We start from the raw sequence: 21,982 nt of genomic DNA, 5'->3' as shown, positions 1-21,982 counted from the left end.
GTTCAGCCTGTTACCCCCCAATGTTGATCCAGAGGAAGTAATAAACCCCAGTGAGGTAGAAGACAATTTTCTCTATTTAAGGGAAAACATTCCTTCCCGACTCCAATCTGGCAATCAGAATAATCCCCCGATCACCGACCCTCCTGAGTAATGAGTGATATAACATGTAACATTGTAACACTCAAGAAAGACGTCCAAAACCTCTTATACTCTTATATCGTATCACCGTCACCGCGTCCTCAGTGTAGAAACCTTCTTTCCTCTAGACTTAGAAAGCGCCCCCTTGTTACAGTCCTGGGTATAATAGATGATGGGGGAGATCTCTGTACTGACCCCTGATATATCTATACATAGTTATTAGAGCGCCCCCTTGTTACAGTCCTGAGTTTAACAGATGATGGGAGAGATCTCTGTTCTGACCTGTGATATATTATACATAGTTATTAGAGCGCCCCCTTGTTACAGTCCTGGGTATAATAGATGATGGGAGAGATCTCTGTACTGTCCCCTGATATATTATACATAGTTATTAGAGTGCCCCCTTGTTACAGTCCTGGGTATAATAGATGATGGGAGAGATCTCTGTACTGACCCCTGATATACTATACATAGTTATTAGAGCACCCCCTTGTTACAGTCCTGGGTATAATAGATGATGGGAGAGATCTCTGTACTGACCCCTGATATATCTACATACAGGTATTAGAGCGCCTGCTTGTTACAGCCCTGGGTATAATAGATGATGAGAGAGATCTCTGTACTGACCCCTGATATATTATACATAGTTATTAGAGTGCCCCCTTGTTACAGTCCTGGGTATAATAGATGATGGAGAGATCTCCGTACTGACTCCTGATATATCTACACATAGTTATTAGAGCGCCCCCTTGTTACAGTCCTGGGTATAATAATGATGGAGAGATCTCTGTACTGACCTCTGATATATTATACATAGTTATTAGAGCGCCCCCTTGTTACAGTCCTGGGTATAATAGATGATGGCATAGATCTCTGTACTGACCCCTGATATATCTATGCATAGTTATTAGAGCGCCCCCTTGTTACAGTCCTGGGGTATAATAGATGATGGAAGAGATCTCTGTACTGACCCCTGATATATCTATACATAGTTATTAGAGCGCCTGCTTGTTACAGTCCTGGGTATAATAGATGATGAGAGAGATCTCTGTACTGACCCCTGATATATCTATACATAGTTATTAGAGCGCCTGCTTGTTACAGTCCTGGGTATAATAGATGATGAGAGAGATCTCTGTACTGACCCCTGATATATTATACATAGTTATTAGAGCGCCCCCTTGTTATAGTCCTGAGTATAATAGATGATGGCAGAGATCTCTGTACTGAACCCTGATATATTATACATAGTTATTAGAACGCCCCCTTGTTACAGTCCTGGGTATAATAGATGATGGAGGAGATCTCTGTACTGACCCCTGACAGATCTCTACATAGTTATTAGAGAGCCCCCTTGTTACAGTCCTGGGTATAATAGATGATGGGAGAGATCTCTGTACTAACCCCTGATATATTATACATAGTTATTAGAGCGCCCCCTTGTTACAGTCCTGGGGTATAATAGATGATTAGAGAGATCTCTGTACTGACCCCTGATATATTATACATAGTTATTAGAGCGCCCCCTTGTTACAGTCCTGGTATAATAGATGATGGGAGAGATCTCTGCACTGACCCCTGATATATCTATACATAGTTATTAGAGCGCCCCCTTGTTACAGTCCTGGGTATAATAGATGATGGGAGAGATCTCTGTACTGACCCCTGATATATTATACATAGTTATTAGAGCGCCCCCTTGTTACAGTCCTGGTATAATAGATGATGGGAGAGATCTCTGTATTGACCCCTGATATATTATACATAGTTATTAGAGCGCCCCCTTGTTACAGTCCTGGGTATAATAGATGATGGCATAGATCTCTGTACTGACCCCTGATATATCTATACATAGTTATTAGAGCGCCCCCTTGTTACAGTCCTGGGGTATAATAGATGATGGAAGAGATCTCTGTACTGATCCCTGATATATCTATACATAGTAATTAGAGCGCCCCCTTGTTACAGTCCTGGGTATAATAGATGATGGGAGAGATCTCTGCACTGACCCCTGATATATCTATACATAGTTATTAGAGCACCCCCTTGTTACAGTCCTGGGTATAATAGATGATGTAGGAGATCTCTATACTGACCCCTGATATATCTAGATATAGTTATTAGAGAGCCCCCTTGTTACCGTCCTGGGTATAATAGATGATGGGAGAGATCTCTGCACAGACCCCTGATATATCTATACATAGTTATTAGAGCGCCCCCTTGTTACAGTCCTGGGTATAATAGATGATCGGAGAGATCTCTGTACTGACCCCTGATATATCTATACATAGTTATTAGAGCGCCTGCTTGTTACAGTCCTGGGTATAATAGATGATGAGAGAGATCTCTGTACTGACCCCTGATATATCTATACATAGTTATTAGAGCGCCTGCTTGTTACAGTCCTGGGTATAATAGATGATGAGAGAGATCTCTGTACTGACCCCTGATATATTATACATAGTTATTAGAGCGCCCCCTTGTTATAGTCCTGAGTATAATAGATGATGGCAGAGATCTCTGTACTGAACCCTGATATATTATACATAGTTATTAGAACGCCCCCTTGTTACAGTCCTGGGTATAATAGATGATGGAGGAGATCTCTGTACTGACCCCTGACAGATCTCTACATAGTTATTAGAGAGCCCCCTTGTTACAGTCCTGGGTATAATAGATGATGGGAGAGATCTCTGTACTAACCCCTGATATATTATACATAGTTATTAGAGCGCCCCCTTGTTACAGTCCTGGGGTATAATAGATGATTAGAGAGATCTCTGTACTGACCCCTGATATATTATACATAGTTATTAGAGCGCCCCCTTGTTACAGTCCTGGTATAATAGATGATGGGAGAGATCTCTGCACTGACCCCTGATATATCTATACATAGTTATTAGAGCGCCCCCTTGTTACAGTCCTGGGTATAATAGATGATGGGAGAGATCTCTGTACTGACCCCTGATATATTATACATAGTTATTAGAGCGCCCCCTTGTTACAGTCCTGGTATAATAGATGATGGGAGAGATCTCTGTATTGACCCCTGATATATTATACATAGTTATTAGAGCGCCCCCTTGTTACAGTCCTGGGTATAATAGATGATGGCATAGATCTCTGTACTGACCCCTGATATATCTATACATAGTTATTAGAGCGCCCCCTTGTTACAGTCCTGGGGTATAATAGATGATGGAAGAGATCTCTGTACTGATCCCTGATATATCTATACATAGTTATTAGAGCGCCCCCTTGTTACAGTCCTGGGTATAATAGATGATGGGAGAGATCTCTGCACTGACCCCTGATATATCTATACATAGTTATTAGAGCACCCCCTTGTTACAGTCCTGGGTATAATAGATGATGTAGGAGATCTCTATACTGACCCCTGATATATCTAGATATAGTTATTAGAGAGCCCCCTTGTTACCGTCCTGGGTATAATAGATGATGGGAGAGATCTCTGCACAGACCCCTGATATATCTATACATAGTTATTAGAGCGCCCCCTTGTTACAGTCCTGGGTATAATAGATGATCGGAGAGATCTCTGTACTGAACCCTGATATATCTATACATAGTTATTAGAGCGCCCCCTTGTTACAGTCCTGGGGTATAATAGATGATGGAAGAGATCTCTGTACTGACCCCTGATATATCTATACATAGTTATTAGAGCGCCTGCTTGTTACAGTCCTGGGTATAATAGATGATGAGAGAGATCTCTGTACTGACCCCTGATATATTATACATAGTTATTAGAGTGCCCCCTTGTTACAGACCTGGGATTAATAGATGATGAGAGAGATCTCTGTACTGACCCCTGATATATCTATAGATAGTTATTAGAGCGCCCCCTTGTTACAGTCCTGGGTATAATAGATGATAGGAGAGATCTCTGTACTGAACCCTGATATATCTATACATAGTTATTAGAGTGCCCCCTTGTTACAGTCCTGGGGTATAATAGATGATGGGAGAGATCTCTGTACTGTCCCCTGATATATCTATACATAGTTATTAGAGCGCCTGCTTGTTACAGTCCTGGGTATAATAGATGATGGGAGAGATCTCTGTACTGACCCCTGATATATTATACATAGTTATTAGAGCGCCCCCTTGTTACAGTCCTGGGTATAATAGATGATGGGAGAGATCTCTGTACTGACCCCTGATATATCTATAGATAGTTATTAGAGCGCTCCCTTGTTACAGTCCTGGGTATAATAGATAATGGGGGAGATCTCTGCATTGACCCCTGATACATTATACATAGTTTTTAGTGCGCCCCCTTGTTACAGTCCTGGGTATAATGGATAATGGGAGAGATCTCTGTATTGACTCCTGATATATTATACATAGGTATTATGTTGCCCCTCAGCTGTTCCCAAAACTGTCCACAATATCCCATGTGTGGTCTGACCAGTGACTTGTAAAGAGGAAGAACAATGTCCTCGTCATTTGCCCCTAGATCTCTTCTGATGCCCCTTAATTCCCTTGGCAGGAGCTGCCTGACACTGGGTGCTCCAGTTAAGCTTACAGTTATAACCCCCCCAGGTCCTTCTCCCTGTCGGTGTCCCCAGTGGTTTCCCATTTAGTGTGTAATGGTGACATGGATTTCCTGCCCATGTGCAGAACATTACATTTATCAGGGTTACACCTCATCCGACACTTTTCTGTCGCCAACTTATCCAGATCCTCTTACAATCTCCTTGTGTTAATTACTTTACATGGTTTTGTATCATCTGCAAATATTGATATTTTAAGGCACAATCCTTCTACCAGGTCATTAATATATGAAATAATAGGGCCCAGTACTGCCCCCTGTGGTACCCCAATAGTAATGGTGACGTCACTAGTACTGCCCCCTGTGGTACCCCAATAGTAACAGTGACCCCTTCACAGTATGTACCATTTATAACCCCCCCCCCCTTGTTTCCTATCACTGACCACTTACTTACTCCCTTACACACATTCTCCCCCAGACCCAGCATTCTCATGTTATATGCCAACCCTTTATGCGGCACAGGATCAAGGGCTTTGGAAAAGTCCAGATCCACAAGATCCAGTGACTCCTCGGTCCAGACTAGAACTTTCCTCCTTATAAGAGCCGATCAGGTTGGTGTGAAGGGAGCGATCTTTCATAAACCCACTGATACTGAGTTAGACACCTATTTTCCTTGAGTTCCTCCAGGACGGCATCTCTTAGAAACCCCTCAAACATTTTACCCATAATAGAAGTAAGACCTACTGGCTTGTAGTTTCTTGGTTCACTTTTTGAATATCGGCACCACATTGATTATGCGCCAATCCAGTGGAACAGACCCCGTCACTATAGAGTCCTTAAAGATTAAAAACAAGGGTCTTTGTATGACAATACTTAATTCCTTTAAAACCCGGAGTGTCTGCCATCGGGACCCGGCGATGTGTCTAATTTATTCTCTTTAAGGCGGTTCTGCACTTCTTCCTGGCTTAGACTGCTGACATTTAGTGGAGAGTTTACTTTATCACTTTGCATCTCATCTGACATTTCATTTTCCTCTCTGACTACACTGGTGAAAAAGCTATTTAATAGATTTGTTTTCTCCTCATCAGCCTCTGCCATTTCTCCTACATTATTTATTAAAGAGCCAACACTTTTTACACAATTATTTATTTTTCCCTTATAGGTTTTTAGATCTTCGCTGCCTTCTTGTTTCAGTAGTTTAAACACTTTCTTTTTGCTGTCTATTGCCCCTTTACATCTTTATTGCCCCACGTTGGTTTCCTCCTATTCCTAGCCCTTTTATTCCTGTAAGGTATGAGCCGCTCACAGGAAGTAATTAGAATATTTTTAAACATTTCCCATTATTTTCCGTACTCTTATTTCTGAGGACGTTGTCCCAGTCTGTAAGGTACAGGGCGTCTCTGAGCTGATGGAACTTTTCGTAGCTCCCTGATAAGATTCCGTTGAAATGTATTATATTCTGGTCACTCTTTCCCCGGTGCCCCCAACCTGCACCCCTGTTATTCTGTCAGGTCTGTTGGTTAGTATGAAGTCCACAATGGCCGCCCCTCTAGTCAGGTCCTGTAAAAGCTTGTTAATTATGTTTAGTAATTGACAGGAAGTTGTTACCTATGAGATCCGCAGGCTTCGGCTTCCCAGTTTATATCCGGATAGTTAAAGCCCCCCATAATAATGACCTCATTGAGATTTGCTGCTGCTTCTTTTTGCCTCAGTAATAAATGTTCAGTGGCTTCTGTTATATTTGGTGTCTATAGAAAACCACTAGGAGGATTTTATAGTTGTATTTCCCTTCATGTATTTCTACCCACAGAGACTCCAAATCTTCATCTCCCTCCCATATATCCTCCCATAATGTGGGCTTTAAACAGGATTTTACATAAACACAAGCCCCTCCTTCTTACCGGTTTTTATGAATCCTTCTGAACAGACTGTAACCCTGTACGTTCACCGCCCAATCACAGCTTTCATCCTACCAGGTCTCAGTTATTCTCACTATGTAATAGTTTTTCTCTAGTGGCGGTTTATGTTGGTGTCGATGGTGGGTCGTTTTCTTTTTTTATTTATATCATAGAATGGTAGAGTTGGAAGGGTCATCGGGTCCTTCAGAGTCATCTGGTCCAACCCCCTGCTCAGTGCAGGATCACTAAATTATCCCAGACAGATGTCTGTCCGGCCTTTGATTCTCTTAGCTTATTTTTATAACTATTTTTTTACCATCTGTGTCCCCCTGACGTCATATAAAGTCTCTGGGGGTCATTCACATGTTTTCTGTTTTTTTTTTAACTTTACACTTATGGAGCTGGGGCATCCATAGGAGTCTCCATTACAGGAAACACATCCCCCTGTAGTGACAGTGGTCATTAACAGAACTGATCTGGATCTGCTAAGACCCTGTAGCTCTGCTGTGACAGGGGGCACACGGCAATCACGTAATCGCCGGGTCGAATAGCAGAAGTGACATTTCTGTTTTCTCTATTCACTACATAGCACTTATTGAGTGCTATTCAGTCAGAAAGAGAGTAGGTATTGTTTCCCTGAAATTAAGACCCTGGCTTATATTAATTTTTACCTCAAAAGAGGCACAGGGTCTTATTTTCAGGGGGTGTCTTATACTCACCTAGCAGGCAGTGTTTCCGGTGCTGTGGAAGTCTACCGTGTAGTCCTCAACACTGAATGACATTATTAAATGGCTGTGACTGCTTCATCGAGCGCCGACTCCGATTGGCTGAGGAAGCGCTCCTGAACCAATCAGAGCACTCGCTTCCTGGATGTGCGGTATTCAAGGCCATTTACCAGCAAGAGATGCTCCTTCAGCGTTGAGGACTGCACGGAAGCCTGCCAGTGCGCCGGTGACCAGTGCGAGAGACCCAGATGCCAGGTGAGTAATGCTTTTTTTCTTGTAGTATAGCTAGGGCTTATTTTTGGGGTAGGGCTTATTGTCAGAGAAACGTGGTAGAAACAGCTAAAACCGTTCTGCCTTCTCCTTTGGTCCCTGATGGACAGCCGAGGACCCAACCTGCTGCTGCTACATTGCAGGAGCTTTAATCCCACGCCATATTTTTACCATCAGCTGGGATTAAAGCCCCGGACCAAGCACTGTAAATTTATGGTGCTTGGTCCTTATGTGGTTAAACCAATACATCATGAGCTTTTCATGATGTGCCCATTAAAGAGATGCTGTTCCAGCCTTCCTTAAACAGATGGCTAGCAGTGGCATTCGTTACCCATGGACTGTAATGGTGCCCATTTAACTGATACCTCACAAAAAGGTAATGGAAATGAATTTAAAGGGGTTTCCTGGATTTGGAAAAGGGGTCTTTTTTGAACAGTTATGGGTGCTGCAATACCAGACCCGGCCCATGGACAGGAGTGGCGCTGTTTCTAGAAAAGGAAGACTGTTTTCTCTAACTCTGGGCGGTCCCTTTCATCTCCGCTATATATGGATGGTTCATGACTTCTGACCCGCCAATTACTTGCCTCTGATTGATCTTAAGTGCCAGTCATGTGAGCACCCAACAGTCAGTCCAATGCCCTGTATGTGGAGAGTGTGAACATGCAATAAATATGTGCGCTTCCGTCCGCCTTCTACGTGTCATTTAGTCGTCGGCTGCGCTTCTCTTTCAGTGTTGTTGGTTGTAAGATTAAACACATTCCAGTATCTGCTGGCACGGCTGGCACGGCTGGCCAAGATGAAAACTTGTCTTTTCTTGCCAATAGAATCTACAAAAGCAGGAGATGGCGGCGCTGGAGGCCCAGAAGAGACCCTTGATGTTGGCAGCGCTGAATGGGCTCTCTGTTTCCAGAATTCCTGTGCCCGAAGACCGGCAGGATGAGTCTGAGATGGTGCCAGCGGACGAGCGGGTGAGATAACGCTGATGGTCTCATTGTATGCGTCCGGGAGCACGGAGCCGCGGGGCCTCGTTCGCCACTAAGATGGCGTCTTCTGTTTCTCATTAGGTGGAGAAGCCCAAAAAACATGGTGACCTAGGAGAGTGGTCCGGGTTATGCCCTCCAGGCCTCTGTGCCCCATCTCTGCCCTCAGCTTGTTGGCTCCAAAGACAGAGTAGTGGTCAGGGATTTACTACAGAGACCCATTCTTGATCCGCAGGTTCTTTCGCAGCGGGGACTTCGGTTTCTTAGTGGAAGACGGTCCTGACAAGGGTTGGCTTGATGTGCTTGCGTCTTGATACGTTGTTCCATTCGCGCCTCTTCAAACTTCACAGCGCTGTTGGTAACGGTTGGCCCCCAAACTGAGCGCTCGAGGGCCAGGGGCTTCTAAGGCTCGATGTCTAAGACCTCTCTGTACAGTAATGCCACCTCTTTGCCCCCACAAAGTGATTGCTGCCTTCTTTAGGCCCCTGAAAAGTAATGTCCCTGCAGTCTACAGAGGGGTCTGGTGAGCCCGCGGCCGCCTGCTGTTAGTCGCACGGACTACTGGAATGACATTTCCCCTCCGTGTCCTGCTGCCGGTTGTGAGAGCCCCTTGTAATCACTCGTAGGACCATATGGACATGTGCAAACGTACAATGAAGGGGATGCATTACTCACGGGATCACTGCAGCCCCCTGGGTGTGCTGATCGGTGGAGGTCCCATAAGTCATCCCCATCCAACAAGCATTCATGGCCTGCCATCCCAAAGACTGTAAGCCTGATGAGGATATTAAAGGGGTTGTCAACTATTAATGACTATTGATGGTCTAGTCTCAGGATAGGCTATCATCAGTAGATTGGCGAGGGTCTGTGGCCATGCCCCCCTGCTGATCAGCTGTTGTCTGGGCCGGTGCACCTGAGGACTGAGCTGATTCCTGCAGGAAGTCGACAGCTCTACTCCCACTGCAGTGGCCACAACTGGTATTGCAGAACAAACTACCAGTCATTTCAAGATGAACTTGACCTGCAATACCCATCCTGGCCACTGCAGTGTGAATAGAGCTGTCTTGAAATCGGCTCAATCACAAGTGTATCGGGTCAAAGAACAGCTGATTGGCAGGGGTCCATGGCACCAGACCCCTGCCAATCTGCAATTGATATCCCATCCTGAGACTAGACCATCAATAGTTTACAACTGGACACCCCCTTTAACCAGCAAATGTCCTTGAGGAGTTGTCAAATTTCCTCTTTTAGCCATTGCTTTTAGCGGTTACTGGGTGACAACCAATATGGCTGCCAATGCATCCTCAGACTGACCAATCACTATTTGGCTTCTTCATACCCTGCAGTGTAAGACCTTACGGAGGAAGCTGGACGACGGGATGGTGTTCACGGAGTACGAGCAAATTCCAAAGAGGAAGGCGGACGGCGTCTTCACCACGGCAACGTTACCAGAAAACATGGAGCGCAATCGTGTGCGAGAGGATATCCCCTACGAAGAGAACCGGGTGGAGCTGGTGCCCACCAAAGACAACCCAGCCGGTTACATCAACGCCTCGCACATTAAGGTGACTTACCGCCTCATTGCTTGTCGCACACTAGAGGCGCCCTACTAGGGTTAACCCCTCCTGCCCCGGGCGTGAATGTATATCCTGGCTGAGATGCAGTTCCTGCGAATGTACATTTACGTCTTATGGATGGTGCGGCCCCCGAGGCTGATCCTGAGCCGGCTGTGACCAACAGCAGGGATCGCTGGGAGCGTTGATCCTTGCTGTTAACCCCTTACATGGTCCATGTTGATTGCAGCATTTAAAGGGTTCACACAAGTAATCATGGAGGTCCGATGGGTCCCATGGCAACTGGGCGTTAGACAATGGCGTCTGGGTCTGATAAGTGGTAATGCGTTGCTGTCCCGCAGTCCCTCGTAGTGACTCGCTCACGCTGCGATGCGTTGGGGTCCTGCGTGGCAGACGCTCATATTGGGGTGTTGGTGAGCGGTGGTCCCGTCTGTTCGTGTTGATGATTGTCGCCTTGTGTTATGCAGGTCGTCGTCGGTGACAAGGAATGGCATTATATAGCGACCCAGGGCCCCCTACCTCACACGTTTCCGGACTTCTGGCAGATGGTATGGGAACAGGGCATAAATGTGATCGCTATGGTGATGGCAGATGAGGTAGGTACATTAACCCCTTCACGACCGAGCCCAATCCTGGAATGACTCTATAAAGCCTTTACACATCCCAGTAATCTGGCGTCGCATATTGTGCTTTATGTAGTTTGTGCGATCGGCGGATATTTATTAAAAATGCCTAAATTAAGAAAAATGTTTAGAATGTAAGTTTTAATTTTCATTTCTATTTATAATGTAGTAGGCGGTCTAATACCAGGTGATACACCCGTGTATATAGTATAGTGTGATATACCCGTGTATATATAATATAGTGTGATATAACTGCGTGTGTGTATATATAATGCGATACACCCATGTATATAGTATAGTGTGATATACCCGTGTATATAGTATAGTGTGATATACCCGTGTATATAGTATAGTGTGATATACCCGTGTGTATAGTATAGTGTGATATACCCGTGTATATAGTATAGTGTGATATACCCGTGTATATAGTATAGTGTGATATAACTGTGTGTATATATAATGCGATACACCCATGTATATAGTATAGTGTGATATACCCATGTATATAGTATAGTGTGATATACCCGTGTATATAGTATAGTGTGATATAACTGCGTGTGTATATAATATAGTGTGATATAACTGCGTGTATATATAATGCGATACACCCATGTATATAGTATAGTGTGATATACCCATGTATATAGTATAGTGTGATATACCCGTGTATATAGTATAGTGTGATATACCCGTGTATATAGTATAGTGTGATATAACTGCGTGTATATATAATGCGATACACCCATGTATATAGTATAGTGTGATATACCCGTGTATATAGTATAGTGTGATATACCCGTGTATATAGTATAGTGTGATATAACTGCGTGTATATATAATGCGATACACCCATGTATATAGTATAGTGTGATATACCCGTGTATATAGTATAGTGTGATATACCCATGTATATAGTATAGTGTGATATAACTGCGTGTATATATAATGCGATACACCCATGTATATAGTATAGTGCGATACACCCGTGTATATAGTATAGTGTGATATAACTGCGTGTATATATAATGCGATACACCCATGTATATAGTATAGTGCGATACACCCGTGTATATAGTATAGTGTGATACACCCGTGTATATAGTATAGTGTGATATACCCGTGTATATAGTATAGTGTGATATACCCGTGTATATAGTATAGTGTGATATAACTGCGTGTATATATAATGCGATACACCCATGTATATAGTATAGTGTGATATACCAGTGTATATAGTATAGTGTGATATACCCGTGTATATAGTATAGTGTGATATACCCGTGTGTATATAATATAGTATGATATACTTGTGTATATAGTATAATGCGATACACCCGTGTATATAGTATAATGTGATACACCCGTGTATATAGTATAGTGTGATACACCCGTGTATATAGTATAGTGTGATATACCCGTGTATATAGTATAGTGTGATATAACTGCGTGTATATATAATGTGATACACCCGTGTATATAGTATAGTGCGATACACCCGTGTATATAGTATAGTGTGATATACCCATGTATATAGTATAGTGTGATATACCCATGTGTATATAATATAATGTGATATACCCATGTGTATATAATATAATATGATATACCCGTGTATATAGTATAGTGTGATATAACTGCGTGTATATATAATGCGATACACCCATGTATATAGTATAGTGCGATACACCCGTGTATATAGTATAGTGTGATATAACTGCGTGTATATATAATGCGATACACCCGTGTATATAGTATAGTGTGATATACCCATGTATATAGTATAGTGTGATATACCCATGTGTATATAATATAATGTGATATACCCAGGTGTATATAATATAATATGATATACCCGTGTATATAGTATAGTGTGATATAACTGCGTGTATATATAATGCGATACACCCGTGTATATAGTATAGTGCGATACACCCATGTATATAGTATAGTGTGATATACCCGTGTATATAGTATAGTGTGATATACCCGTGTATATAGTATAGTGTGATATACCCGTGTATATAATATAATGTGATATACCCGTGTATATAGTATAGTGTGATATAACTGCGTGTATATATAATGCGATACACCCATGTATATAGTATAGTGTGATATACCAGTGTATATAGTATAGTGTGATATACCCGTGTATATAGTATAGTGTGATATACCCGTGTGTATATAATATAGTATGATATACCTGTGTATATAGTATAATGCGATACACCCGTGTATATAGTATAATGCGATACACCCGTGTATATAGTATAATGCGATACACCCGTGTATATAGTATAATGTGATACACCCGTGTATATAGTATAATGTGATACACCCGTGTATATAGTATAATGTGATACACCCGTGTATATAGTATAGTGTGATACACCCGTGTATATAGTATAGTGTGATATACCCGTGTATATAGTATAGTGTGATATAACTGCGTGTATATATAATGTGATACACCCGTGTATATAGTATAGTGCGATACACCCATGTATATAGTATAGTGTGATATACCCGTGTATATAGTATAGTGTGATATACCCGTGTATATAGTATAGTGTGATATACCCATGTGTATATAATATAATGTGATATACCCGTGTATATAGTATAGTGTGATATAACTGCGTGTATATATAATGCGATACACCCATGTATATAGTATAGTGTGATATACCAGTGTATATAGTATAGTGTGATATACCCGTGTATATAGTATAGTGTGATATACCCGTGTGTATATAATATAGTATGATATACCTGTGTATATAGTATAATGCGATACACCCGTGTATATAGTATAATGTGATACACCCGTGTATATAGTATTGTGTGATACACCCGTGTATATAGTATAGTGTGATATACCCGTGTATATAGTATAGTGTGATATACCCGTGTATATAGTATAGTGTGATACACCCGTGTATATAGTATAGTGTGATACACCCGTGTATATAGTATAGTGTGATATACCCGTGTATATAGTATAGTGTGATATACCCGTGTATATATTATAGTGTGATATACCCGTGTATATAGTATAGTGTGATATACCCGTGTATATAGTATAGTGTGATATACCCGTGTATATAGTATAGTGAGATATAACTGCGTGTATATATAATGTGATACACCCGTGTATATAGTATAGTGTGATATACCCATGTATATAGTATAGTGTGATACACCCGTGTATATAGTATAGTGTGATATACCCGTGTATATAGTATAGTGTGATATACCCGTGTATATAGTATAGTGTGATATACCCGTGTATATATAATGTGATACACCCGTGTATATAGTATAGTGTGATATACCCATGTATATAGTATAGTGTGATATACCCATGTATATAGTATAGTGTGATATACCCATGTATATAGTATAGTGTGATATACCCATGTATATAGTATAGTGTGATATACCCGTGTATATATAATGTGATACACCCGTGTATATAGTATAGTGTGATATACCCATGTATATAGTATAGTGTGATATACCCATGTATATAGTATAGTGTGATATACCCGTGTATATAGTATAGTGTGATATACCCGTGTATATAGTATAGTGTGATATAACTGCGTGTATATATAATGCGATACACCCATGTATATAGTATAGTGTGATACACCCATGTATATAGTATAGTGTGATATACCCATGTGTATATAGTATAGTGAGATATAACTGCGTGTATATATAATGTGATACACCCGTGTATATAGTATAGTGTGATATAACTGCGTGTATATATAATGTGATATACCGGTGCGATACACAGCGATTTTATGACCAGCAGTCCCGGAATATACAAAGTCAGCGACAAGAATGAGCCCCCCGCTCTTATGAAGGCCGTCCAAGAGAAAATCTGTGGTGCCCTGGCAGCCAATCACAGCGCACCTTTCATAGTACCTCAGCAATATAAGAAATGAAAGCTGAGCTGTGATTGGTTACTACCGGCAACACAAATTACAGGGGAAGTTGGGGAGTTTTGATTGTTACTGCGCCGGTATTGGTCGCCGGCTGCTGAAGAAGAATCCTGAGAATTCCACTCAAATCGGAGCAAAACTGCGGATTTCTAGACGACACGAACAGATGCAGCGGGTGCGAGGACGGGTGTCTCCTCTGTTATGGGGGGCGGCTCGCACCCAGCAGATTTGTTGTGCACTTTCTGCTGCTGAATTCCGCCTGACATCACCGCTGCGGGTCTTTACGTGTGAACGGGTGACATCACCGCTGCGGGTCTTTACGTGTGAACGGGTGACATCACCGCTGCGGGTCTTTACGTGTGAATGGGTGACATCACCGCTGCGGGTCTTTACGTGTGAACGGGTGACATCACCGCTGCGGGTCTTTACGTGTGAACGGGTGACATCACCGCTGCGGGTCTTTACGTGTGAACGGGTGACATCACCGCTGCGGGTCTTTACGTGTGAACGGGTGAGATCACCGCTGCGGGTCTTTACGTGTGAACGGGTGACATCACCGCTGCGGGTCTTTCCGTGTGAACGGGTGACATCATCGCTGCGGGTCTTTCCGTGTGAACGGGTGACCTCACCGCTGCGGGTCTTTACGTGTGAACGGGTGACATCCGCTGCCGATCCGTGGGGATTTAGATGCAGATTTGCACCACAATGCAGAGTGAAGAATATGCAACCAAAATGGTCTGCGTGTGAACGAAGCCTTATAAAATGATTGTAGATAAAGTATTAAAAATTAACCCTATACTATCCGATATGCTGCAGGTGATTGTGATAGAAGGGGTTAATGTGTGTCTGATCACATCCTGCTCATCTGTCCTCTGAGCTCGCACTGACGCAGCGCTGACATGTAGGATACAAACCTTCCTGACAAATAAACTCGTTAAGATGAATAACGATAATAAAGTAACTTTGTTTCATTAAATGAAATCTAGATTTTGGACTTTGCAGCGAGCTCAGCGGGGTTTAGGCCTGGAGACTGTGAAGGCCATTCCAGATGTTGGTCTACTGACTTCTTCAGCTAGAAGTATGTTGTGGATCATTGTCTTGCTGTAATATGAAGCCCTGACCAACTAGGCGCACACCAGCGGGTACTGCACGGCGTATCGAAATGCTCTGGTAGCCCTTCTGGTTTACTGTGCCAGTCGCAGACCTTCACGCTTCCTCCTCCATGTCTGACAGTCGCACACTCAGGAACCATATTTCACCTACTTAATGGTGTACAAACCCTGCATTCACCTAAGATGTCACATTTTGACTCATCAGTCCATAAGACCGTCCCCCGCTCTTCAGTCATCACTGGAGGGGCTGCTTGGCCCCGCAGTCTTAGCAGCAGCTTTCTTCTGTCAGACCTGCAGATAGAAGTCTTCTCTTCACTCTTAAAGTGGAAACGTGTTTATTTTTTGCTGAATTAAAGGGAGTCTTTCGGCTCGAACACTCTGTTAACCCGCAGACATTGTGTCACCGAGCGGGAGGAGCGGAGCAGAATGATATGTAGTTTTATGAAGAAAGAGTAGGTAGAACTTGCATTTTATTTATTGAAGCCTATCTGTGTATGCTTGTACAGGGGCACCTGCCAATCACTGATAGCTCCGCCCACTGGACTGTACGTACAGGGGCACCTGCCAATCACTGATAGCTCCGCCCACTGGACTGTACATACAGGGGCATCTGCCAATCACTGATGGCTCCGCCCACTGGACTGTACATACAGGGGTATCTGCCAATCACTGATAGCTCTGCCCACTGGACTGTACGTACAGGGGCACCTGCCAATCACTGATAGCTCTGCCCACTGTACTGTACGTACAGGGGCATCTGCCAATCACTGATAGCTCCGCCCACTGGACTGTACGTACAGGGGCATCTGCCAATCACTGATAGCTCCGCCCACTGGACTGTACGTACAGGGGCACCTGCCAATCACTGATAGCTCCGCCCACTGGACTGTACGTACAGGGGCACCTGCCAATCACTGATAGCCCCGCCCACTGGACTGTACGTACAGGGGCAACTGCCAATCACTGATAGCTCCGCCCACTGGACTGTACGTACAGGGGCACCTGCCAATCACTGATGGCTCCGCCCCACTGGACTATACATACAGGGGCAGCTGCCAATCACTGATAGCTCCGCCCCACTGGACTATACATACAGGGGCAGCTGCCAATCACTGATAGCTCCGCCCACTGGACTATACATACAGGGGCAGCTGCCAATCACTGATGGCTCCGCCCACTGGACTGTACATACAGGGGCAGCTGCCAATCACTGATGGCTCCGCCCACTGGACTGTACATACAGGGGCAGCTGCCAATCACTGATGGCATTGCCCACTGGACTGTACATACAGGGGCAGCTGCCAATCACTGATGGCACTGCCCACTGGACTATGGCAGCTGCCCCTGTATGTATAGTCCAATGGGCAGTGCCATCAGTGATTGGCAGCTGCCCCTGTATGTATAGTCCAGTGGGCAGTGCCATCAGTGATTGGCAGCTGCCCCTGTATGTAATCACTGATGGCTCCGCCCACTGGACTGTACATACAGGGGCAGCTGCCAATCACTGATAGCTCCGCCGACTGGACTGTACATACAGGGGAAGCTGCCAATCACTGATAGCTCCGCCCACTGGACTGTACATACAGGGGCAGCTGCCAGTCACTGATAGCTCCGCCCACTAGGCTATACATACAGGGGCAGCTGCCAATCACTGATGGCTCTGCCCACTGGACTGTACATACAGGGACAGCTGCCAGTCACTGATAGCTCTGCCCACTGGACTCTTCAGCTTAGAATAAGCATAGATTTAAATGAATAAAATACAAGTTCTGCTGAATCTTTCCCCATAAACCTATATATCGGTCTGCTCAGCTCCTTCTGCTTTACAACATGATGCCTGCAGTTTGGACACCTTATTCCAGCTGACAGACCCCCTTTAAGTTGTGCTTGAAGGTTTTGTGCTGTGAGGCGCTGATCACACAAACTTGGCATTAGTTTTTGTGGTGGCCTTTGGTCTGTCAGACCTCTTCCTTCAGTTTCCAAGTGCCTTTTGATGGTATAAGAAACTGTTCTGACTGCCACCTTGGCTTTCCTGGCACTTTCTCTGTAAGGGTGCCTACCCACTAGCGTTTTTTTTTCCGCTGCAAATTGGCTGCGTTTTTTTTCCAATTGTCAATGGGACTTTCTGATGTTAGAAACGCAATGCACCAAAAACGCAAGTTCCGTTGCGTTTTTAACATTACAAAGTCCCATTGACAATGGAAAAAAAATGCTAGTGGGTCGGCACCCTAAGACATATCTACACTTTTAAGGGTTATACCCTGAAGAACAAAACTGCCCAAATCCTGCCCTACAGGGTGTTGTAATGGAATCTGTCCCAACACTGCCTATATAGAATCAGAGGGTTTGAAAGTAATCTACAAGAGTTGACACCCCTGCAGGAATAGTTTGCATCAAATTTCAAACCATAATTTGCTTTCTGTGCTGCAGCGACCCTTTGGTTAAAATCATAAATTCCGACTGTTGTGTTCCATGTTAAATGTTTTATACTATTTCTATATTTGTAATCCCCTCTTGAACCATTTCATGGTATTTGCTGGACTTGAACTGTGTTAATGTCAAAAATGGCTGGAAAAGTTGTGGTGCTCTAAACCTTTGAGCACTTTCAGGGCTGCAACTAGAGTTTAAAGGGAATCTGCCATCTACTTCTAGTGCCATGAGCTGAGCTGATGGGCTGACGGTAGGTGACCCGCTGAGTTAGGAGATGTAAGTGTTATACTTACCTTCCCCGCCGTTCCTCCGATGTTACCGCTGGATTCACGGCGCTGCTGAGTAGTCCGCCCACAATAAAATTAGAATGGGCAGAGTACTTTGTGTGCCGCTCAATGCTGACTTCACCACTTTAATTGGCTGACTGAATAGCTCTGCTCTTCTTCTGAGGCATCACAGTCTGGAAGCTTCTGCCCCCCCCCCCCCTTATAAGCTCAGTCTAATCAGCCAATCAGCACAAAGATTAAGCTCAATTACATCATGTGACCTCCCTGAAAGGTCCTGCAAATACAGATCTACAATTGAACCATGTTAACCCCTTACATGTCATCAATATTTCCTTATGGAAGGGGGGGAGTGGCACAAGTTGTCCAAGACTTCTTACCTCCCAGGTAAACAGGTTGTGGTGATGCCGTGGGAACTGTGATGAGGAAAGTCAGGTCAATGGGTGAAGAACACGACATTTCCTCCTCTCCTCCCCCCAAAAATTAAACTAACAACCCCACCAAAAATATCCGATGACACCCGCTGCGTGTCAATGGGGTCTAAGAGAACCCTATTTTTTTAAATACCCCTTTGTTTGCATAGAGACAAAAAAACACAAAGCAGAACATAACTAAATCTGCATGTAGCCAATTCTCGCTAACCTACGTTTGTATATTTCACAGGACAAAGCGAGAGCCAAGGGTCACCGATACTGGCCGAAGCTGGGGTCCAAGCACAACTCTGCCACCTACGGGAAGTTTAAAGTTACCACAAATTTCCGTACAGATTCTGGTTGCTATGCAACCACCGGGTTGAAGATCAAACATCTTCTGTCCGGCCAAGAGAGGACAGTTTGGCACCTGCAGTTTACTGACTGGCCAGATCATGGATGCCCAGAGGAAGTTCAAGGCTTCTTGTGTAAGAACTTCGCTTCACATGTGTCCTTCCTTATAGGAATAGCATAAAATAAAGAAATAAGACGTACTCCTTCCTTCAGTGGCTCTCCATCTACTGACAGAGCCTCAGTCCCACCGCTCCAAAACCAGAAGAAGATGGCTGTGGTCACGTTCGGTTCATTGGGCACATGAAGCCGATGGTAGCTCTTCCTAGTAGGTCCTCCTGCACTGGGGATGCTGGTCTCGGAAGAGGTAGTGCAGGCTCATCTTGGGTGACTGGAGGCAGGGAAGGTACGGGCCGAGCTGCTGGTGGGCGACCTCAGCCATAGTGGCGGGAAGGCATGGGAACTGAGGTGACCCTAGCCCAAGCCTCCATAGATGGGCATTAAGACTCCGACAATAAATCACTAATTCCACACTTGCAAACAACGTTCATTTTGAACCGTTACAACTGGTGAACTGTCCACAAAAAGTCTTCATCAATTACAGTGACCGGTCAATTCCAGAAGAGTCTCTGAGGTGGCACACCTTGTAGACCGAGGGGGCGCTTTACACCAAGACAGCCGTTCGGGTGTAGTACAGTCTCAGGAGCAGCGCACCTCATGGGCCGAGGGGCTGCTGTACAGTAAAGCAATGACTCCAGTGGGACATAGTCACTAAGGCAACACGCCTCCGGGGCCGAGGGGCTGCAGTGTCTTGTGTTATACCCCTGTAGGCGGGAGAGGGGTGCAGATGCTGCTGGCACCAAGCCGAGTGGGAGTGTGCCAGGGATGCCAAATGCCAGTGCAGTTATTCTGTAGCTCATTGCCAATGGGTGATGCAGTGGTGAAAGAGCTCCAGTCCCTCGGAGAAGCCAATGCTGCCTAAGATGGTGCCACTTCCTCTCAACTCGGGCCAATGGCACTACTCCTCGCCCCCTTAAAGGGACAGCACAGGAGTAAGCATGGCAGAGGTAAAAACCTATTACAGTGCAAAAAGGCGGTGGGGGAAGAAATGCCAGAGAGGAATGTTAACGGCACATCACCCCCTTTACACTCGTGACCAATCACTGCTGACCACTGAAGCCTGTAATTCTTTGGGTGGTCACATGCACAGCGACCACAGCCAGCTATTCTTCAGATCCGGAGAGGGGAGGAGCTGAAGGAGGGAGGGGGGGGGGAGCTGTGAAGTTTTTCTTGTTTTGAGTCCCAGAAAACTCCTCATAACTGTTTGCCAGTTTTGGGTTATGCCAAGATAAATGGCGCGGCACGACGAACTTTTGGGAGAAAAAGTAAATGAAGTCTTACTTGCCTTTTTATTGAGCTTTTCAGCATATTTGTTGTTGTGCTTCGCAGCGTACCTGGAGGAGATCCAGTCCGTGCGACGTCACGCCAACAGCATGCTGGACAGCAGCAGCTGCAGCAACCCTCCGGTCTTGGTTCACTGTGGTGCGGGCGTCGGGAGAACGGGCGTGGTCATCCTAACGGAGCTGATGATGCGTTGTCTGGAGCAGAACGAGGTACGGCGCTTCGGATGAGGCTGATCTCTGGGGAAAGGCACATTGTTTTCAGATCCTTTTACATTTTTAATGTTTTTTACCTTTTTTCTTTTTCTTCGTTTTAGAATTCATTGCACTGATTTGTAGATTTCTTATGTTCCGCTCTGCCGCCCCTCGGGGCTCACAATTATATTATTAACTTTTCAGAACATTTATTTAATGAAATCTAATAAAATCGCACATTAAAAATACACTAAAGTATTGGGGCATAAAAGGTGATGATGGATTTTATTCCCCCTCCCCCCCCCCCCAGTGGTGGGCCACCTTCGTCTTCCATGACTGCAGTCCCCTCCGCTTCCCACCGGATCCCCATAGATGTGTGGAGGGATTTGCCTCCATTCCTGGAGGGGCTTCAGATAGTGATGGGGGATGATGGGTGTGTTGGAGGCACAGATACGGCGTTCTCGTTCGTCCCGCTTGATGGGATTGAGATCTGCACTTTGGGCCAATGAAGTCTGCAGACGTTCTGCTCCCCACACTGAGTGCCGTATGACATGGCGCCCGGTCATGTTGGTGGAGACACGGAGCTGTACCAGAGTATTACCACAGGGGAGGGGATGCCACATTGTCCAGGATGTCTCTGTACTCATTAGTAGTGAGAGCGGACTTCGCTGTAACAAACGGCCCCCGTCCTTTCCAGCAGAACCCCACCCTCACCCCCTCAAACCATAACAAAACCTCCTCCAAACATCACTCTTGGAACAAGGTAGTCACGTAGAAACCGCTCTCCAGACAACCCCCACACCCAAGATGGTGTCCTGTGATTCATCCACAACACTCGCTTGCACTCGCAGTCCGTCGCTCCAATCGCGAAATCAGGCACCACTGTGCATTCACTGCTGTGATGTTGTGTGCCACCGCTCGTCCATGGTAACCCTTCACATGCCGTTCCCTATGGAGAGTTCTGGTACTAATGGATGTTCCAATGTCCTATGAGACCCCCTGAGCGAGGGCAGATGATGGGTGTGATGTCTTCACAGCTCCTACAAGGCTTCATTGTCCACTTTTTATTAGTATACAAGGTCTCCCTGAACGTGGCAGATCCACACACAGGATGGCTGCCATC

General features: G+C 44.6%; 1 protein-coding gene across 1 annotated transcript in view; it reads left to right on the top strand.

The window, feature by feature from the left end:
* Positions 1 to 21,982, top strand: part of PTPN14 (protein tyrosine phosphatase non-receptor type 14) — a 100,994-nt gene that overhangs the window by 71,383 nt on the left and 7,629 nt on the right. The window contains exons 14-18 of the mRNA XM_066595064.1: positions 8,372 to 8,515; positions 9,874 to 10,092; positions 10,569 to 10,697; positions 19,167 to 19,401; positions 20,714 to 20,877. Coding sequence (XP_066451161.1) covers positions 8,372 to 8,515; positions 9,874 to 10,092; positions 10,569 to 10,697; positions 19,167 to 19,401; positions 20,714 to 20,877 — 891 coding nt within the window. The remainder of the gene's footprint in view (positions 1 to 8,371; positions 8,516 to 9,873; positions 10,093 to 10,568; positions 10,698 to 19,166; positions 19,402 to 20,713; positions 20,878 to 21,982) is intronic.

The sequence above is a fragment of the Eleutherodactylus coqui genome, chromosome 3 (genome assembly GCF_035609145.1).
Source record: "Eleutherodactylus coqui strain aEleCoq1 chromosome 3, aEleCoq1.hap1, whole genome shotgun sequence".
Lineage (NCBI taxonomy): Eukaryota > Metazoa > Chordata > Amphibia > Anura > Eleutherodactylidae > Eleutherodactylus > Eleutherodactylus coqui.
The sequence above is the reverse complement of the archived record's forward strand: the minus strand, read 5'-3'. Positions and strand labels throughout refer to the sequence as shown.